We start from the raw sequence: 18,889 nt of genomic DNA on the forward strand, positions 1-18,889 counted from the left end.
AAGAAGTGAGTGAACCAGTGAGAGTGTTAACTTGAATGGATATTGAAGAGCCAGAAAATGACAGGGCATGAGAGAGAGAGGCCTGTGTAGGGCCACACCTGCTTAGACTGACTTCATCTCGTTCAGAAATAACATGGGCTTTCGGAAGCTCGGAAATCATGCATGGCTTTGAAGTTAAAATGAGGCCGCCTTGTTTCTCCCAGCTAATCCAGAATGCAATGATATGGCGGCCCAAAGTTGGGGAGGTAGATTAGTTGAAAAAAAAGGAAAGAAAGCTGCCTCTCAGACAGGAATCTCTCTAATTTGGGGTTGTCTTGTGAACAAAGATAGCACTTAATGAGTAGGCAGGAGTGAAACAGTTCAAAAGGTTGATGGAATCACATTTTTAGGCACGTCCTTTATTGGAGCCTGGGAAGGTCAGGTGATGTTCATTGTATGCGTACACATACAAACACACACATACGTTCCTCGAAAATAAAAACCCGATCTGGTTTTATTCGGCTTCTGGCGTGTCAGAGAAGAGTTCCATGCACTATTCTAGCCATATAGAGAAAAATGGTGGGAAGATGAGAGATCAGACTAGTCATTCTTCAATTCTGAAGAGCTGGAATTTTAGGTAACACGTGGGAAAGGAGCAGCGCATTTGAGAGAGAAGTGGGACAGATATCTTCGTCTTTGAGGAGGGGATACTTCAGAGCAGCACAGCAGCTTGTCATTGGACCTCAGTGAGTTGGCAGTGAGCTCACAGATGCAGGTGGGAGTCCCCAGATAACTAAAGCATAGGCGTTTCAATTTGTTTTCACTTTTGTGGTTTCACTTTGATGCGAAGGGTCCTTCATTTACTGTCCTCTATTCATTCATTCAGCAAATATTCAGTGAAGTTGGCTCTGTGCCAGGCACCATCCTAGCTCCTGGGACCCCAGCACTGGAAATGACATGGAACGTCCCACATGTGGGGCACTTCAGGGGCATTTCCCTTAGCTTCCTGGGGTGAATTGCCCTGTTGGTTGATCCTGCTGGAAGGAGTCCTCCACCGCATAGATGAGATTTCGAACGTCTTTCTCCCCAGTATAGAACTTCTTTCCCCCCAGCTAGTATCAGCTTTGGTTTCTCTCCTTTCTGTCCTGTACTACCAGCATCTCTGTAGAGGTGGTCACAGCTAGAGAAGATGGATCTCTTAAGGGTGGATGGGAGAATTGCTTCATTTCTTCCTCATCCTGGCAAGGACACTTTGAATTTTCAACTAATAAGGCAGAAGACATCAATAGGAAAAGAAAAATAAGAACTTTCCCTGCCAGGGTTGCCTAGTTACCTCGTCAACATTCCCTTGCAGCCCAGCCGAGTTCTCTCTGCATATTTTTATAGTGCACATGTTTTATTGCTATAATTGATCTATTAAGCAGAAAATATGGAGAACACATGGAGCTCCTGTCAATTTTATGCTGTTTATTTGGGTTTCCATTTTTCTCTTTCCATAAGACTTCAATCTTTATTGTCCTTTTCATTCCGAACTGGAGTAATCCTGTGAAGAAATCACATCCCTATCCATGTTGGTGCATTTAACTTTGTAGCTTCTAAAGCAAAAGCCAATGCACTAACCTCAAACTAGACAGCAAATTGTGGGCTTTTCAAAGGCAGACACAAGTTTTCGTTAGCTCTGTGTCTGTGATGCCTAGCCTTGAGTCTGGCACATAAAAAGTCTTTAGTAAATGTCCATTGACTGAATGAGCAATTGGCTTCGGAGTTTTATTGAGAACCAGCATTGTCCTGGATGCTATTCATAACATAAAATTTGATTATAGCTTCTACCCAGGGGGCAAAACATATGACTTGTTCTTTCCTTTCTGGAGACTGGACAAGGACAGAGAATAACAACTGTGCTGTTGCTAGTGTTACATTTTCATTAGTCAAAGAAGCTTTTCTGCATGAGGCTGCAGCACCATTAGCGGCATCCACATTCTGTCTGGCATTTATGGAAAGTTATTCACTGGATACCTCCAGGGTTCTGGGCACTGTGCTCTCCAAATCAATCCAGATCAATAGACCTGGACATTGTCACCATCTGTCAAGGCATTTATATTCAAAACAGTGAGTTTCCCCTCATTCTTCTTAAACACACACGCACACACACACAACTGAAGACTATGTTTATGAAGCAAACTGTCGACAAAACAACAAATGGGAAGTTTATTTTGTTACCCCTTTACCCAGCCAGTCAGGCAAGCCCTCCAACTCTGTGCTCCTCAAAGGGTATACTTCTGAGATTTTGTTAAAGTGCAGGCTTAGATCTGCTAGGTCTGGGGCGAAGCCTGAGTGCCTGCATTTCTTTCTTTCTTTTTTTTTTTTTATTAAAGATTTTATTTATTTATGTGACAGACAGACAGCCAGAGAGACAGGGAACATAGCAGGGGAGTGAGAGAGGAGGAGGAGCCCGATGTGGGACTCGATCCCGGAATGCCGGGATCACGCCCTGAGCCGAAGGCAGACGCTCAATGACTGCACTACCCAGGCGCCCCTGAGTGCCTGCATTTCTAACAAGCTCTCTTAGTGACCTAAAGTGTCATCCAAGGACAGTAGATTTGGCATCACCAGGGAGCTTGTTAGAAATGCAGATGCATTCTAGGCATCGTCCCAGACCTACTGGATCTGAACCTGCATTTTAACAAGATCCCACCTTAACATCTGAGAAGTGCAGCTCTAACCATTTAATAAGCTCACTGTATAAATTATGGGCAGGGGTCGTGATGGGGCTCTGAGTTGGTCAGTAAGGCCAGGTGAATTTCCTGTTCGTGTTTCATTTCAAAACTCTTCTGAGTATCTGCCCCGATACAGCATTTGACACTCAAAGAAAGACATAGATGTCTTTTGGTTCAGCCATTCAGTGGTATGATGAAATTGTTATTATCCATCCTGGATTGCGAATGTCTTTAAACATGGGGGCCCACCCACCAATCTATCCCATCTCCAGAGAACTTTATTCTAGGTGAAAAAGTTTGAGCAGAAGAGACATCCTCATGTTTGAGCATGTCAGAATGGTTAATGCATTTAGAACAAGCATTAGAGGAGATCAGAGTTTTTGTTTCTTTATCTGTAAAATGGAGATAAAAATACCACCTGTTCTAGCTTCCTTTAGTCTTGTTGTGAGGAGTTTTGAAATCTACATGTGAAGGAGCTTTGAAAACATAAAAATGTTCATGAGATTTTAAAGCAGCTTTAGTGAGAAAAAAAGTCACATTTGTTTCAGTGCCAGAGAGTTCTGTGTTCAAAATTTAGCCTTACCATCTACTAATTTTGTGATTTCTGCCAAATCATTTAATCTAGTTGAGTCTCAGTTTCTTTTTATGCTAAGTGGTCATAAAAGCATCCACCATGCAAGACTGTAGTGAGGATTAAAATGTTAATAACATACATAAAGGATCTGGTGGATAGTAGAGTTTAATAAATGGTAGCCTGGGTGGCTCAGTTGTTAAGCATCTGCCTTCGGCTCAGGTCATGATCCCAGAGTTCTGGGATCGAGCCCCGTGTCGGTCTCCCTGCTCAGCGGGAAGCCGCTTCTCCCTCTCCCATCCCCCTTCTTGGGTTCCCTCTCTCGCTGCCTCTCTCTCTCTGTCAAATAAATAAATAAATAAAATCTTAAAAATAAATGGTAGCCAGTAGTGGCACTCTAAGGGACATGATTAAGAAAGAATCCTCCAAAGATGATTTTTTCCCCTCCAGTAAGCCTTTTACGTTGAGGCAAAAAGAAGGAATGGCTTTAAAGCTGCTTAAAGTTTTGAATAAATGCCCAGCCAGTTCAACAGACTGGTATCTTCAAGTTCATTATCTAAGTGTCTCTGGAAGAAAAATCTCTAAACTTCATGTGAGGTTTTAGTATTTACTGAAATGTTTGTGCGTACCGGCCACTGCAGGGCTTTGTGACGAGGATTTGCTATGATTATTCTGTGTTGTTCACACCCTGTCATCGGAGCTGCTAGAGGGTCTTTCGGGGTGTGCACAGTAGCCTGCCAGGGTAAGGAGGAAGGTTTCACATTGGTGTCCATGCAAGCAGATACTCCAGGCCCCAGGGAAACAGCCCAACAAGTGATGCTGAGGGTCATGTAAGGCGACGAAAGAAGATTGTTCTGAGGACCATGGTAAACTGATGGCACCCTCATTATCAGAATAACAGAACGACGAGTCTTACTTGCTGGAGACATGAAGGGGCGGCATTTGGGCGGTTGCTGCTTTTCTGTCAGCAATTAAGCATTTAGACAGAGGGACTATTGTTTTTGTTTTTTTTTTTAAAGATTTTATTTATTTATATATTTGGAGAGAGAGAGGGCTCAAGGAGGGGGAGCGGCAGGCAGAGGGAGAAGCAGGCTCCCCTCCGAGCAAGGAGCCCGGCTGGGGACTCTGTCCTAGGACCCTGGGATCACGACCTGAGCCAAAGGCAGACACTTAACGGACTGAGCCACCCAGGTGCCCCGATGTTTTGTATTGTTTTGTTTAAGATTTTATTTATTTGCGAGAGAGTGTACACGTGGGGGGAGGGGCAGAGGAGAAGGGAGAGAGAGAATCTTGAGCAGACTCCGGGCTGAGCTGAGTGTAGAGCCAAGGTGGACTCCATCTCACCATCCCGAGACCATGACCTCAGGTGGAACCAAGAGTCTGACGCTTCACTGACTGAGCCACCCAGGCGCCCCACTATTGTCTATTTTAAAAGACAAAACAAACAAAAAAAACCAACAACCTTACCATCCTTTTTCTATCTTCCCAACCTCTAGCTCATATTTTAATTTTGGAAAAGCACTTTTAGGGCCCTCAGTTTTCTCCAACGTCTTTCCAGGCAGACTAAGCCTTTGGGAAGGTATTCTTTTCAGGGAGAGATGACCCCTTTCTTTCCCTAGGGTTTGCAGAGTTTGTGTGGTGATTTCCTTCGTGGTGATAGTTTGAAGCACCCAGGAGTGTGATTTCACAGACGGTCTCAGGCAGAGAGTGCCAAGGGACCTGCTTTTCCACATGGATCTCCATGGGGGTTGGGGGTTAGTGCTCAATACCGCGTGAGGAGGGAATAAAAAAACCCTCGTCAATGTGGCATTTCAGGGAAAACCTAATAGAAAGCGAGTGAGGTAAGAGGAAGGAAGTGAGCAGATGGGGACTGCAGAGTGTGGCCAAAGGGGGCACGCACCTGAATGATCAGCCTGTGAGAGGGAGCACGGATGTCTCGGGTGTTTTTGTTTTTATGTTTTTACCTGAATAACCTAAGGTTGACTGCATCACCGAGCCATGTTTGAGTGTGGAATAGCAAAACCCCATCTAAATAGGGCAGGTGCAGTACACTGGTATCAGCTCCAAGTTCATTGTAGCAGATTCCATGATGGGCTCTTCTGAATCTGGCCACATTTGGTGGCCGGCCCATTTTGCTAGGACTTGATCCACAAGTGGGTCAGTTTTCTCCTCTCTGTTTCCAAGTCACAGTACACAATCGTTACCTCCAGCCGATCTATACCTGTGGTCTTTAGGGAATTTGTGGAACCAGCAGGAAAGACAGGTTGAAGGGCATCACTTTTTAGAATATAAGGCTACGTGGAAAGAATATTTACTAGGAGTCAAGAAACTCGATTGCAATCCTAACTATGCCCATACTAGCTATGGGACGTTGTTAGGCAAGTAAGTTTACCTCTTAGAGACGCAGGGACAGTGGTAACTACTACAAATCTACTATAAACCACACCAGGCTTTTGTAAGGGTCAAATGAGATAATAAAGAAGAGAGCACTGAAAGCCAAAGCTACACTTTCCAAAATGGTAGCCATTAGCTGCAGGTAGCTATTTGGATTTCAATTAGTTAAAATTCAATAAAATGAAAAATTCAGTTCCTCAGTCACACTAGCCACACTTCAAGGGCCACATATGGCTAGTTGGTACCATATTGGACAACAAAGATATAGAACATTTGCGTTATCACAGAAAGTTTTGTTGTACACCTCTTCCTCAGAATTCTAGGGTATGATATCAAAGATGTAAAGGATAAAGTATTATAGGGGTGATAAATGCCATCGTAGTTAAGGATTCTTGGAAAGAAACAAAACCCACTCAAGTTAGCTGAAGTAAAACAGGAGATTTATTTATTTATTTATTTTAAAGATTTTGTTTATTTGAGAGAGCACTAGAGAGAGAGAGTGAGCACAATGGGGGGCAGAGGGAGAGTGAGAATCATGACCTCAGCCAAAGGCAGATGCTTAGCCGACTAAGCCACCCAGGCAACTGATCCACCAGGGATTTATTTGACTAATTCAGGGAAAACCTATGGATCTCAAGGGCTGGAATCACAGCTAGGCTTTAGAAATAACTGGAACCAATTCCTAGAAGATTACCAGGAACTCAAGAATCCACTCTCTTCACTGTTTCTCTTTTTTTCTTGTCTCCTTCTCCCTATAGCCACTTGTGCTCTTGAATGTTTCTCTGGATATCAGTGACATTTTCCTTCTCCTCTCCCCCCTCCTCCTCTTCCCCCCCTCCTCACTCTCCTTCCTTCCTCAGTCTTCTCTCCTCCCTCCCCTCTCAGCAGAGCAGCTTTCTTAACTGCACTGCATGTGGTCCAAATAGGGCTCAACCAGGCCCAGTTTTCATTGTTTCTCAGGAACAATGCCTGACAAAGGCTGGGCCCTGATCCCAAATTCCCCTGAGAGATATTCTTATTAGCCAGCCTGGTGTGATAGCCACCCCTGATCCAATCAGTTCTATTTAAGAGCATGGGGTAGCGATTCCATGCTTACTCAATAAAGGCAGTGGGGAGTGGGGCAGATGCTCTAAAAAGGAGCATATGTGGGATGGGGATGGCGCCTTGACTAACATGTTCACATTAACATCTTGGAGAGTCCATTAGTCTGTGACCACATAGGGAAGAGTTGCCAGAGATTTGACCAAGGCCATGAAGAAAAAGAGTTGTTTGTATGGTTTGAATCACCATTACAGATGCTCGGGGCCGGGGTGGGGAGGGGCATGTCCTTGACATCCTTATACCTGGGTGGAAGTAGGTACTGTCAGAAGCAAGGTGGAAACCAGATCTAAGCTCTTGTTGTTTCTTAAATGCGACCGGGTACTAAGAAGACCCTTTTCTCTTCAGCCTTTAGAAAGAAACATGAGGTTTTCTTGGAGCCTATTCAAGAGGAAGATGGAAGGGGCCGCCTAAAAGAGATTAAAAGCTGCAGACCGCAAGCCTGGGGCCAGACGGCTGGCAGTGGAAAACCCTGCTGGGTTGTGACCTCTCCCTGAAAAGTTCTAGGTGCCTTTTTGCTTCCTGCAAAAAAAAGGAAGAGAAGGAGAAGACCATGTCCATAGCCTTGAAGCAGGTGTTCAACAAGGACAAGACCTTCCGGCCCAAGAGGAAATTTGAACCTGGCACACAGAGATTTGAGCTCCACAAACGGGCTCAGGCATCCCTCAACTCAGGCGTGGACCTGAAGGCGGCTGTGCAGCTGCCCAGTGGGGAGGACCAGAACGACTGGGTGGCGGTGCACGTGGTGGACTTCTTCAATCGGATCAACCTCATCTATGGTACCATCTGTGAGTTCTGCACCGAGCAGACCTGCCCCGTGATGTCAGGGGGCCCCAAATACGAGTATCGGTGGCAGGATGACCTCAAGTACAAGAAGCCAACTGCCCTGCCAGCTCCCCAGTACATGAACCTTCTAATGGATTGGATCGAGGTCCAGATCAACAATGAGGACATATTTCCAACCTGTGTGGGTAAGTCCGTGACCAGCTTCTTGCTTATTTTGGTGCATCCCACCCAAGCCCAGTAAGTTTGCAGAGGCTTCTTCTCGTCTTTGAATGCTGGGGAACACCATATCAATGTTTCCCTAAATTCCACCATACCTGCAGTGTGTTTTTTCCATACCCAAGAACCTCCTTGAAATTAAAAAATTTGCAGACTACTTACAATTATTTTGTGGACCTCAGTGGTACACATACCACATGCTTGGGAACATTGCCTTGGTGAAATGTTAGATTTGATCTTGCTGGCTTCCTTAGGACTAGACTCCAAACTCACCCAGTTATCCTGGTAGAATTTTCATTTTTTGGCTAATTAACTAGTTAAAGTTACATTAAGTCTGGTGCATTTATTGGTATTCATCTCTCAGGTTAGGGAATCCTAGTGTGAGAATCCATGAGCTTATTTGGGGATCAAGCAAACAGGGGTTGGCATTCTTGGGAAATAAAGATTCTGGCATTCTGTTCTGCCCACTCCTGATCATTTTTTATTAATTCTAGGCTGTACTGTTAACTGTGGACACTTGTATAGGCTGCTGGACCCACTAGGACACTTGAAATGCAAATGCTTTCATTTGCTTGGTGCTCTGAGCCATAAAACTCTTCCAGGGGAAGGACCAAACCTTATCTCCCTTTTATATTTATTTATGCTGCTGATAATTGGATTTTCCATGCACTGACAGGCTGAATTGAAAATTCAGGGGTTTTGTTTTGTGTTTTTAAGCCTGAGATTCAATAGGAAGGAACAATCCCCTACTTCTACTCTTGTGTTTCCAGTGTCTAGCACAGTGCCCTGGAACCTTTGTAGGCACTCAGGAAATATTTGTGGAATGATTGAAAAAATACTTGTGCTGTTGGACAGTAGTATTAAAAAGCTCTGAGATGGTTTGGGATATAAAAGAAGCATTTGGAACACATTGTCGAAATCCCCTCTAGATGGGATGTGTGTGTCCCTATGTGGCATATGGGAAGTTGAGGTGGGGGGGGGTATGGAAGTGATTAAGCTAATACGGGGGGGGGGGGGGAGAAACGTGTATACGTTGATTAGGGCAGTATGTACATCTTGAAATATTCCGCACACAAACCAATTCGCTCAGAACCACTGTGCTGCCTTGACTTGTCCAGCTCTCTCATGCTCTTGCTCTGTGCTGTTCCTTGCTAAGGAAGGAGGTGGTGTGTGTGGTTGTGCAAACTCTCTTGGCTCACCAGCACAGGAGGAAGAAGGCAGGGTTCCAAAACGCCCCCAGCCATATAATAGGCAACTCAGGGGGATGGGACGTTCTTAGGTTCATATCTTTTTGTAATTTTTTGACTGTCAGAGGCGTCTTTTGTTGCTAGGAGGAATTTCCCCAACTGCCAGTGCTCAGTGCAGAACATGTGATAGCAATAAAGATAAATAAATGTGGGCAAGGATATGTCCTCTTTGTCTTTCCTCTTCTGTTTCTGCTCCTTGATGCTTTGAACTCTGGGCACTTCTGCTGTCTCTGGCAGCCGTGGTTACCACATAGAATTGGTGACCAGAAATAACATCGCAGAGCTATGGTGTGTTACTTGAGAGTAAGGAAGCTTCTGGCAGTCGGCTTGGAAACTAGGACATCATAGATGGTTTTAGACTTTACTTGGAGAAAATCAGCAGATGCCGCCATATCCCCGAGTCATTGACTTTGCTGTCTTTTTCCAGACATTTCCTGAGCCATTCAATGGGCTTGCAGAACATACTCACCTGGTCAGAATCCTCTGTTTCAGCTCTGCCCAACCTTTGCTTCATAGTACATAGTTCTGAGAGATCTTAATAGGTGCACCATGATTTTTTTTTCTTTCGTCCATGGAAAATAAGTTGGGAACTGCTGAATGAAAACAATTTCTTTACTGAAGGACTTTAATATGCTAATGTGCATTATAAATGTCCAAGAAAGGAATACTTTAGTATGTAGTATTTCCTAATTTGAACCTATATCTTTTTTTTTTTTTTTTAATGAAGCACCATTAGCATCTTTGGGGAAATGTTAATCAATAGAAGTTAGAGTTGTCAAACGTTTGTTTGTATCAGAATTATATGGGCCTTCTGTTCAAAATGCAAATTCTTTGGCCCTCCCCCTTAACAACTAAATCAGACTCTCTTAGATGAGACCTGAGAATCTGTACTTGTAATAAGCACCTGCCACTACTCTGTTTAACTGCCCAGATTGCTTTTCATTCCCTCCAGAAACAGTCCGTTTCTTACCTCCCTGGTTTTATCCATCTTGTTTTCTCCTTCTGGAATCCCCCATCTTCTCTAACTAGTGAATTTCTCCTGCATCCTTTATACCATGTCCTCTGTGAAGGCTTTCACCCATTAGAATGTAAGTCCCTTAAGGGTATGGAATGTCTTTTATTCATTTGACTATTCCAGTACTAAGTCTAGTCTTGGTGCCTTACAAGTTATTGAATGGATGGATAGACAGATCAATGGATGGAAGAATGGAGGAAAAAATCATCTCTATAAAGTCCCACCATGTCTGTAGTGCTGGTGGTCAAAAGTTAAACAGAAGCACTGAATCCCTTTTACAGCATCCTCAGTCTATCCTGCACTTTGCCTTCATAGAGGCTAATTTTCTCTGTTTAATTTTTCCAACGTGAAATGTTAGGGGTCAGTAAAAACCGCCAGCTTTACCCTGAAGGTCTTTATCAGCATCCTGTGCACGGCTGTCATTTGCCCTTGGATTATATTCTTGCTCTCTTTTGAAAAAACTTATCTTTAGGAGCCACTTTCTCTGTTAGAATTCATTTCCTCCTCTTCTTCCTCCCCCTGATTCCAGCTTACTTTTCTTCTTTTTGATCTTTGTTCTGCCGTGAGTCATTATCATGGAAATGATCAAGATGTCTGTCAGGATAAAGTAAAAGAAGAATTCTCTGCAAACAGCAGACCCCGGGTGGATGAGAAATGGGGAGCTCTGCTTAGCATTAGGGCTTTGAATCCCAGGCATATTTCTGTGTTCTTGCCTGGGAACTGGGAGGGGTTCAGACTTCACCTCCTCCCCACTGCGATCCAAGGAAACAGGACCGGAAAATACTGACAGATGTGAAGTCTTCACCCTCAGTTAGGTATTAAAGCATATGAACAGCTGTTGATCTCTGCCACTGACACATGGGGGGAAATAAAATCTTTCATCTGTTCCTGGATCCTAGTTTAACTAGGATACCCGTACTATTTTGAAGTCTAGCGTTCTCAGTTGGGAGCATACCAAACAGATGTGGCTCCCTTGTGAACCATAGTCTCTTCCACTCCGCCTTGATCCCCTTCAGCTTCCTTTGTGCAAAAGTCAACAGATGTCCCTGTGAAAGCTTCTAAGACAGCAGTAACTTCAGAAGCACAGACCACCTCCTCTTCCATTGTATCTCCTCAACCACTTTTAGAGATAACAACAGAAAAATAGCTACATCCTTCTTCTTTATTGTATTGCCTGTCTAGTTAACAATAATTTTTATGTCCTAGCCCTTAGCTTCTCTGTTTTTCTGTTATATAATAGGACGTAATATCTTAGTTCTAACACTCAGAAAAAAATGAGTGGAAAACTTAGAGCTCCTCCAACTCATGTTTTTAAAAAGTCTCTGAACGGGAGGAATAAGAACATTGAAAAATTAATTACATGATCTCACCTACCTTTATGGTTTTAGAATATCTGGGTGTCAGAGAAGGAGAGAGCAGGGAAGGAAAGTGAGACAGGCGAGGGAGGGGACTCACGTCTATTGAGCTTGCTAAGTGCCACTGTTAATCTTTCTTAATTCTTGCAATAACTAAATTAATTAAATATTCCATTTTACCAGTGAGGATGCTGACATTTAAATAGGCTTTCCCAAGGTCATACAGCTAATAAGTCATTCAGAAGTCAGAGTTTGGGCTCAAGAGTAGTGAAAAATCTATGCCCTTGCCCCCCCCCCCCCCCCATTCATTGCATGAATCATTATTTTGCAAATTTTCCTTCACATGGCTAAAGATTTCTCAATCAGTGGTTCTGGGAGGTTGTCTAGGATGGAGAAAATTTTACAAAGCCTAATTCTTGTTATAACTTTTAAGAAAGTGATTTTTTCTTTTTTTTTTGGTTTTTGTTTTATTTTGTTTTTGTTTGCTCCTATTTAAAAAAATCACCTCCGAAATGCCTGAAGCGTGTGTCCAGGCATTGTAACTGTTTCCATGTTCCATTCCAAGATCGGGGAAGGGATGACTTCACCTCATGAAAACACTTTGTGAGCCCATAATGACCGTTACTACCATTTGTTTGTTCGTTCGTTCATTCATTCATTCATTCATTCATTCATTCATTCAGTAAATGCTTGTCAAGCACCTGCTCAGAAGCAGGCCCTGTTTTAGACACTGAGAGAGCAAAGCAGAGTTCATGACCTTGAGCAGCTTCCATAATGTCCAGAATGTCTAGTTGCTCTGTACGGTTTTCTAAAACGAGTAGTTCGTTCAGTGGTCAAGTGCATTGTGGGAATAGTTGCATCCCTTTGGCAACCTTTCTGATGAGGCTACAGCTGAGTTTCGTCCTCTCTCAAGATATTGTGGCAGGAGATATGAGACTATAAAAATGTCCCTGGGGAGAGCTTTTCAGACATGAGGTGTCAGGGAACTGGGCTTATAATTAGCCTTTAAATTTTAACTTTTTATGTTCTTATTGTAGGTCTCCCTCATTTTTTGGCTTTGATATAAATCTGTATAACACTGGTAAGACAGAATGTACATCAACAAACTGTATTTACCGTGGGGTAGAGCTAGCACTGGACTCACAGACAGAGACTTGAATCGATTCAAGGAGCTCTGCCCTCACAAGGTGTTATGTGACGTTGGTAAACATGGAACTGCTGTTTGTAAACTGACGATAGTAATTCAATCTCACAGGACTGTTGTAAGGACTAAAGGAGGCAGTGTGATTAGAAACACCCAGCCGAGAGCCATAATCACCTCTAAGTGGTGCTGAGAAACAAGTGTATTCGTTGCTTTTCTCTCTGTGCATACAGTTCTGCATAACTACCAACCCAAATTCATGGAGACCACCAGGCAATTTCTGAACAGTATCCCTAGAATAATAAAATGCATTGTAAAAGACTCAACAAGATTTTTTAAAAGTTAGCAGTCTTCATTGCTGAATTGCTCTGTCGTGGCGTTGTAATCTCTCTACAGGTTGTCATCTCTCAAAGACTTTGGGAAATTTCAATGTTTTTTAAGGAGCTAGAGCAAAGCCTGGTTTGGGGATGAACGCCTAACTACTTAAGGAAAAGGCCATTTGGTTGGGTCTTCTCACTTGGTTTTCAGAAGACTGCCCATGTCCAATGTTAAAGCAGCTAACCTCAGCAGAGGGTGGGTACAGGTTAGTGGAGAAGAGGGGAGATAGCCTACCAGTCTCATCTGGGACAAGCTACTCAGTAAAATCAGTGTTGGGCAAGGTTACCTTAATTCGATCTCTTAAGAGGATGGGGAAAGTGTTCTCAGGCAGCTTAGTGCCAGGAATGGAGTTCCCAAGATAACTTGTGAGCTAGCAAGTCTTCCCAAGGCTCTGGAAACATGATTTGCCTTTGGGATCTAAGAGACTGCTTGGCTTTCTAAGAAGAATTTACTAGTTGGGAGGGCCTAATAATAAAGCTGCCATCTTTTGGACAGGTACCACCACCCTAAATACTTTACCTGTATTATGTCATTTAAAATGTAAAGCAACCCTCTGAGGCACATAGTATGATTCCAATTTCACTGATGAAAAAGGTGAAGTAACTTGGCCAGGGTCACACAGGCAGAGCTAGGATTCAGACCCCAGGTGGCCCAACTCCACAGACATGGTCTCAACTACTCCAGCATCCCATGTCTGTGATATTCTTATCATACAGTCAACACCACCCTTAATTTACCCTTGCCTGTTACATCAGATGTTAAATCCTCTCTGGGAAAAGTCCTAAGACAAACCCAACATGTGGGAATGTGAAATAGGGCCTGCATCTGATAGAAATTATACCGGGTCCTTACTGATGGGAACTCCAAGGTTCTGCTTTTTTTTTTTTTAATTTGAGAGAGAGAATGTGTGCGTGAGCAGGGGGAGGAGCGGAGGGGGAGGACAAGCAGACTCTGTGCTGAGTGTGGAGCCTGAGGTGGGGCTTGCTCCCAGGACCCTGAGATCATGACCTGAGCGGAAATCAAGAGTTGGATGTTTAACCGACTGAGCTACCCAAGTGCCCTTGGTTCTGCTCTTTTTAAGAACTTGCCTCCTTTGGGGTGCCTGGGAACCCAAGTTTGTTCAGTTGTATATTCATGGAAAATATGCAGACACAGCTGAATCCACTCTTCCACACCCCCAATGACCACTGGAGAATTGATGGTCTATTGTGGGTGGTCACCGTTCCCTGCCTTGTTAGCCCAATACTGCAGTGACTCGGTGGTTCTGTTAATGAGGACAGTGTTAAATAACCACCCACTCAACAAATCCCAAGAGATGCCTCTGAAGAATGGTGAGTGCCTCCCTGTGATAAGAAGCAGAGAAGAAGGGAAGTAGATACAGGGAGCTCAGAGGACCTAGAGACTGCCCTGCAAGGGAAGGCTAATTACTGTCCCAACCTGCACCAAGTTCTCCATTACCTGTGCCATGTAATTTTAATGCGGAAGATCTCAGGTGACAAGTTGTTACATCTCAGTATCAGTTGGGAAGGCAAAGAGGATATGTGATATTCAGTGGAAAACAGAGATGAAAAAAGCTGTATTGGGGTGGGGGTGGGGCATCTGCTGCTTTAACTTGGCTGGTGAGCGTAGACATGGCGTCCTTCCTTAGCCAGTGAAGGCTACGCTGTGGCGGTCAGAGCTGCACAGAGAAGCAGGTCGGCTCAGAGCCATGCTATAGGGATGTGGAAATACATCTGGAAGTGCAACAGGATGGACAAAAGTGACTTAACCAGAACTCTTGCCCAAAACAGAGTATGGAGTTGGAAGGAACAGTGGTACAAGCCACTTGGAGTAAGGACGAGACCCCTAAGCACATACTGGAATTCCCAACTGACTTCTACAGAGTACAGGTTTGTTTATCTGAGCAGGGGTCATCGGCAGAGCCCTGACACCAGAGGCCTTCCCTTTCTACCCTCCTGGCCAGTGCTCTACCTCCCTATAGATAGGGTATAGATACTTAAATAATGTCATTTTGAAGGGAGGTCCAATTATTGGCCTCCCCTAGATCTCCATGTGTAAAGAGTGATTCACTTCCTTTAAAATACCTTGTAGGTCTAGGGACATGTGTTGCCTGTAAGGCCTCTGCAGATGGGAACTTTCTGTCATTTTAGCTTTAATAACTCATGTTAAATGTATAGTCCAAGTGATAATTCTAGCCATGTTTTCCTTCATATAATCAGCTTTTCCATTAAGTCTTCTTCTAATATAATGGATGCTCTGGGAAAATGAGCCAGTTTGGAGCGGGGAATGGGGGAGAGGGGTGGGAAAAAGGAACAAAAGCATTAGTGTCTGTATGATGTGACTTTGAGTCCCAGTAATCAACTTTTACTGGTAAATTTTCAGTCTCTCTAAGTTTGTTTCTTCATCTATGAAATGCGTGTGACAGTAGCTTCTTCACGGGATTGTTGAGGGTATTAAATAACATGCTACATTTCAAACACTTAGCTCGGGGCTGGATATGCTTCAAATGTCGGTTCCCTCAGCATCACACAGTAGCAGGGTGATGAAATAGATGCGTCAGGCGAGTTGAGGTGAAAAAGGAAAGAAGCTTGGATAAGAATCCACGAATTAGGGGCGCCTGGGTGGCACAGCGGTTAAGCGTCTGCCTTCGGCTCAGGGCGTGATCCCGGCGTTCTGGGATCGAGCCCCACATCAGGCTCCTCCGCTATGAGCCTGCTTCTTCCTCTCCCACTCCCCCTGCTTGTGTTCCCTCTCTCGCTGGCTGTCTCTATCTCTGTCGAATAAATAAATAAAATCTTAAAAAAAAAAAAAAGAATCCACGGATTAGATCAAGCATTTGACTGTAGAGTTGATTATCCATGTTCCGTTCCTCTTCTGCTACATCTCGAGGAAGCAGAGGAAGAAGAGGTAAACTTGCGAGGGATGGGATTAACTTGGCTTGGCTTGACTGCCAGGACCAGGACCAGGTCCACAGGAGGACTTCAGAAGGTGCTTCACGTGCGTAGCCCGCGTGGCCTGCACCAAGCCAACTCCACCTTCTCGTATCCGCTGCACAGTGCGGCGCTCGGCCGAACCCTCTGCACAAAGTGGGCGCCTGGAGAACTGACCACGACTGGGCCAGCGTAGACTGACTGCTGCCATGTAGTTCCGACTGCAGAACAGATGGAGTCCTCAAAAATATGAAGGAGTTGAATTTTTTGTCACTTGGCTCACATTTTCATTTTTCAGAGAAAGTTCAATATTTAAAGAAAGCTTGTCAAAGAATCCTTTTATTATGTGAATACCTCTTTAGTGGCGTGTCTAATTGATTCTCGGGGCATGCCTCTGGAAGCAAAAGTGTTTGTCTTCATGGAGAGACAAAATGAATTGTTAGTGTTCTCGCAGGAAAAGGAGAACTCATCCTTCAAAAGAAGCAATAGGTTTTCGGTGTTTCTGTCTCACTCAGTCCAGGATCCCAAGAGTGGCGAGCAGTGATGATTTAAGGGAGAAGCCGCAGCCAACTGCCGAGTGTTTGTTTTGTTGCTTACCCCCTGAGTCCTGTCATCCGGGAAACTGCAGTGACAGGCTGAAGTGAGGGAGCCCTAATGCTTGGCATGACAGCACACTGAAGCCTCAGCATCTGCGGACGACCAAGAATTACTTGTGCGTGACTTCCTTCAACATCACCTTGGTTGCTGGGCCCAGCCGGGGAGTCCTACCATGGACCCTATAAGGAGCAGAGGGAGGGAAGTTGTTGAATATTGGGGATTTACCTGTTATGGCCCCCTCATCAAATATAAACCGTCAATATTTTGCCATCCCAAAATAGGAAGAAAAAGCCTAAAGCTGAGGGCACCTGTCTTCCCATGTCTTTGAAGAGAAATGTGAGCAAATATGTTAATGACATATACCAAGGTCCCTAGGAAACTATCTGTGGGCAGGAACTGTGAAAATACATGGGATGTGTTTTGATGGTTTTATTTCTGTGTTCCAAAAGTAGTATAGAGTGAATGGCTCATTATCGGTCCAGGTTCAAATCCGTCCCTCGCTTTATGGGCTCTGTGACTTGGCAAGCCCTGAACCTCTCTGAGTCCGTTTCCTCATCTGGAAAAAGGGGGCGGGGGTTGTAATGATGATATCCGCTTTGTAAGGTTATGAGAATTAAGTGTCATAATGCACAGGAAGCTCTTCATGAGTTCCCAGCAGAGAGTTAAGTGCTGAATAAATTTGAGCTTTGTTTCCTTTTTGCAGTGATATAAAAAGGGGAGACTTGTGATTTACTGCAGCTTCTAATGCCTGATTACAGAGGAGAATTTCTCCTGCAGCATTCTCTGCACACTTCTTTTCTAACTGAAGTAAAAATTGAGAAAAGTTATTGACTATATCATAATTATGGTAGTGATCTTGGAAAAAAATAATTTCCACATCCATTAGAATCCCAGTTAAGAATCAAAAGTTGAACACCAGCTGAAAACATTAGATTCCATTTTTTCTGTAGGGCAGCAAAATTCCAAAGTTTAGAATACAGTAGTAGTCATATTAACGAACATGTATTACCTGTTCTGGGCCAAACACCGTGCTTAGTTCTTTCTGGATATTTTTTTCTAATCCTCACAGAAGCTCTGGTTGGCTGTTATTATTATTATTATCCCCATTTTAAATGAGGAACCTGAGTTGACTCTCTCTCCCCAAAGTATGGACAGAGCTGGAAAGTCAAACTGGGTTGGTGTAGAGAACAGGTAATAACAAAAGGCGCGAGCCACCATGACCCTAGGATTGGACAAAGGAAGGGGAAGGGATTACAGGTGCCTGGGAGCCAGGGTGGCTCAGAGGGAGCTGGGAGCACAGAGCAAAGACCTGGTCCACAAGCCCTAGGGCCAAGAAGATGAGTCCAAAGGAGAGAGGGTGAGGAAAAGTGTCTGGGCATCTGTTACCCTCCTCCTGTCTCCCACCAGTGCTCCTCCTTGTCTTTGGCCCAGGAGCCTGGGGATCCTGTGTTGCAAAGAGTGGGGAATGGATCTGAGAACAAATAGGCAAGTCACTGGCTTATGGAGAAAACAGATAAATAGCAAATCAATGTATGATGGAATTTTAGGTAGTGCTTAAGTTCTGGGAAGACAACTGAATTTGGAACAGGGATTTGGGATGCTGCAAGATTTGAGACAGATGTAGAACAGTGGTTCTCAACCTTTTCTTTCTTTCTTTCCTTCTTTCTTTCTTTCTTTCTTTCTTTCTTTCTTTCTTTCTTTCTTTCTTTGTCTCAGAACACTTACATACTCTTAAAAATTATCAAAAATTCCAAAGGCCTTTTGTTTATGTGGGTTATATCTATCAATAATTACCATATTAGAAATTACAGGTAGGAAAGTTTACAAATATTTATTCATTGAAAAAATAATAAACTTATCACATATTAACATATATATTTTTCATGAAAAGTAATGGTTTCCCAAGACAAAAAAATAGAGTAAGAAGAGTGGCATTGTGTGTTGTTGTTGTTTTTTTTTTTTTTTTGTAACTCTCTTTAACGTCTCTTTAGAAGACAATTGGACTCTCCTATCTGCTTCTGCATTTCGATGAATTGTAATATGTTGTTTTAAGTTCAAGTCCAGGGTCACAGATAAATAGTTGAAATGTGATGATTTTGTGTGCCCCTGAAAAGATCCCCATGAAAGAACTCCCAGGGCTCCATATAATACTTTGACACAGATAAAGCAATGGGGAGGCCAGTCCTTTGCACCAACTAGGCACTTGACATTCTGGTTGAATGAACACAAATTAAAATTGCATTGTGGGTTTGCTGTTCCTTGTGACAGTGGTGACGTCATGATAGTATAAACCAGTTAGACAACACTGTTAGCGCCCCATTGATCAGTAGGACATAAACTTTGTGATATTTACCCAGCAGCGCTGATGGCCTTTCTCCCACTGTGTTCATAGTTATGTAGGCTCTCTCTTCAGACTTTTGTAGGACCAGATGCTAATTACTCTCTTGAAAAAAATGAACTTGCTG

At 43.7% G+C, this 18,889-nt stretch overlaps 1 protein-coding gene across 1 annotated transcript in view; it reads left to right on the forward strand.

The window, feature by feature from the left end:
* MOB3B (MOB kinase activator 3B) overlaps window positions 1-18,889 on the forward strand; it is a 188,948-nt gene that overhangs the window by 62,526 nt on the left and 107,533 nt on the right. Inside the window, exon 2 of the mRNA XM_045780494.2 lies at window positions 7,108-7,730. Within this exon, the coding sequence (XP_045636450.1) occupies window positions 7,313-7,730 (418 nt within the window). The 5' untranslated portion in view covers window positions 7,108-7,312. The remainder of the gene's footprint in view (window positions 1-7,107; window positions 7,731-18,889) is intronic.

This window comes from Ursus americanus, chromosome 18, assembly GCF_024610735.1.
Source record: "Ursus americanus isolate L20-20 chromosome 18, mUrsAme1.1.p, whole genome shotgun sequence".
Taxonomy (NCBI): domain Eukaryota; kingdom Metazoa; phylum Chordata; class Mammalia; order Carnivora; family Ursidae; genus Ursus; species Ursus americanus.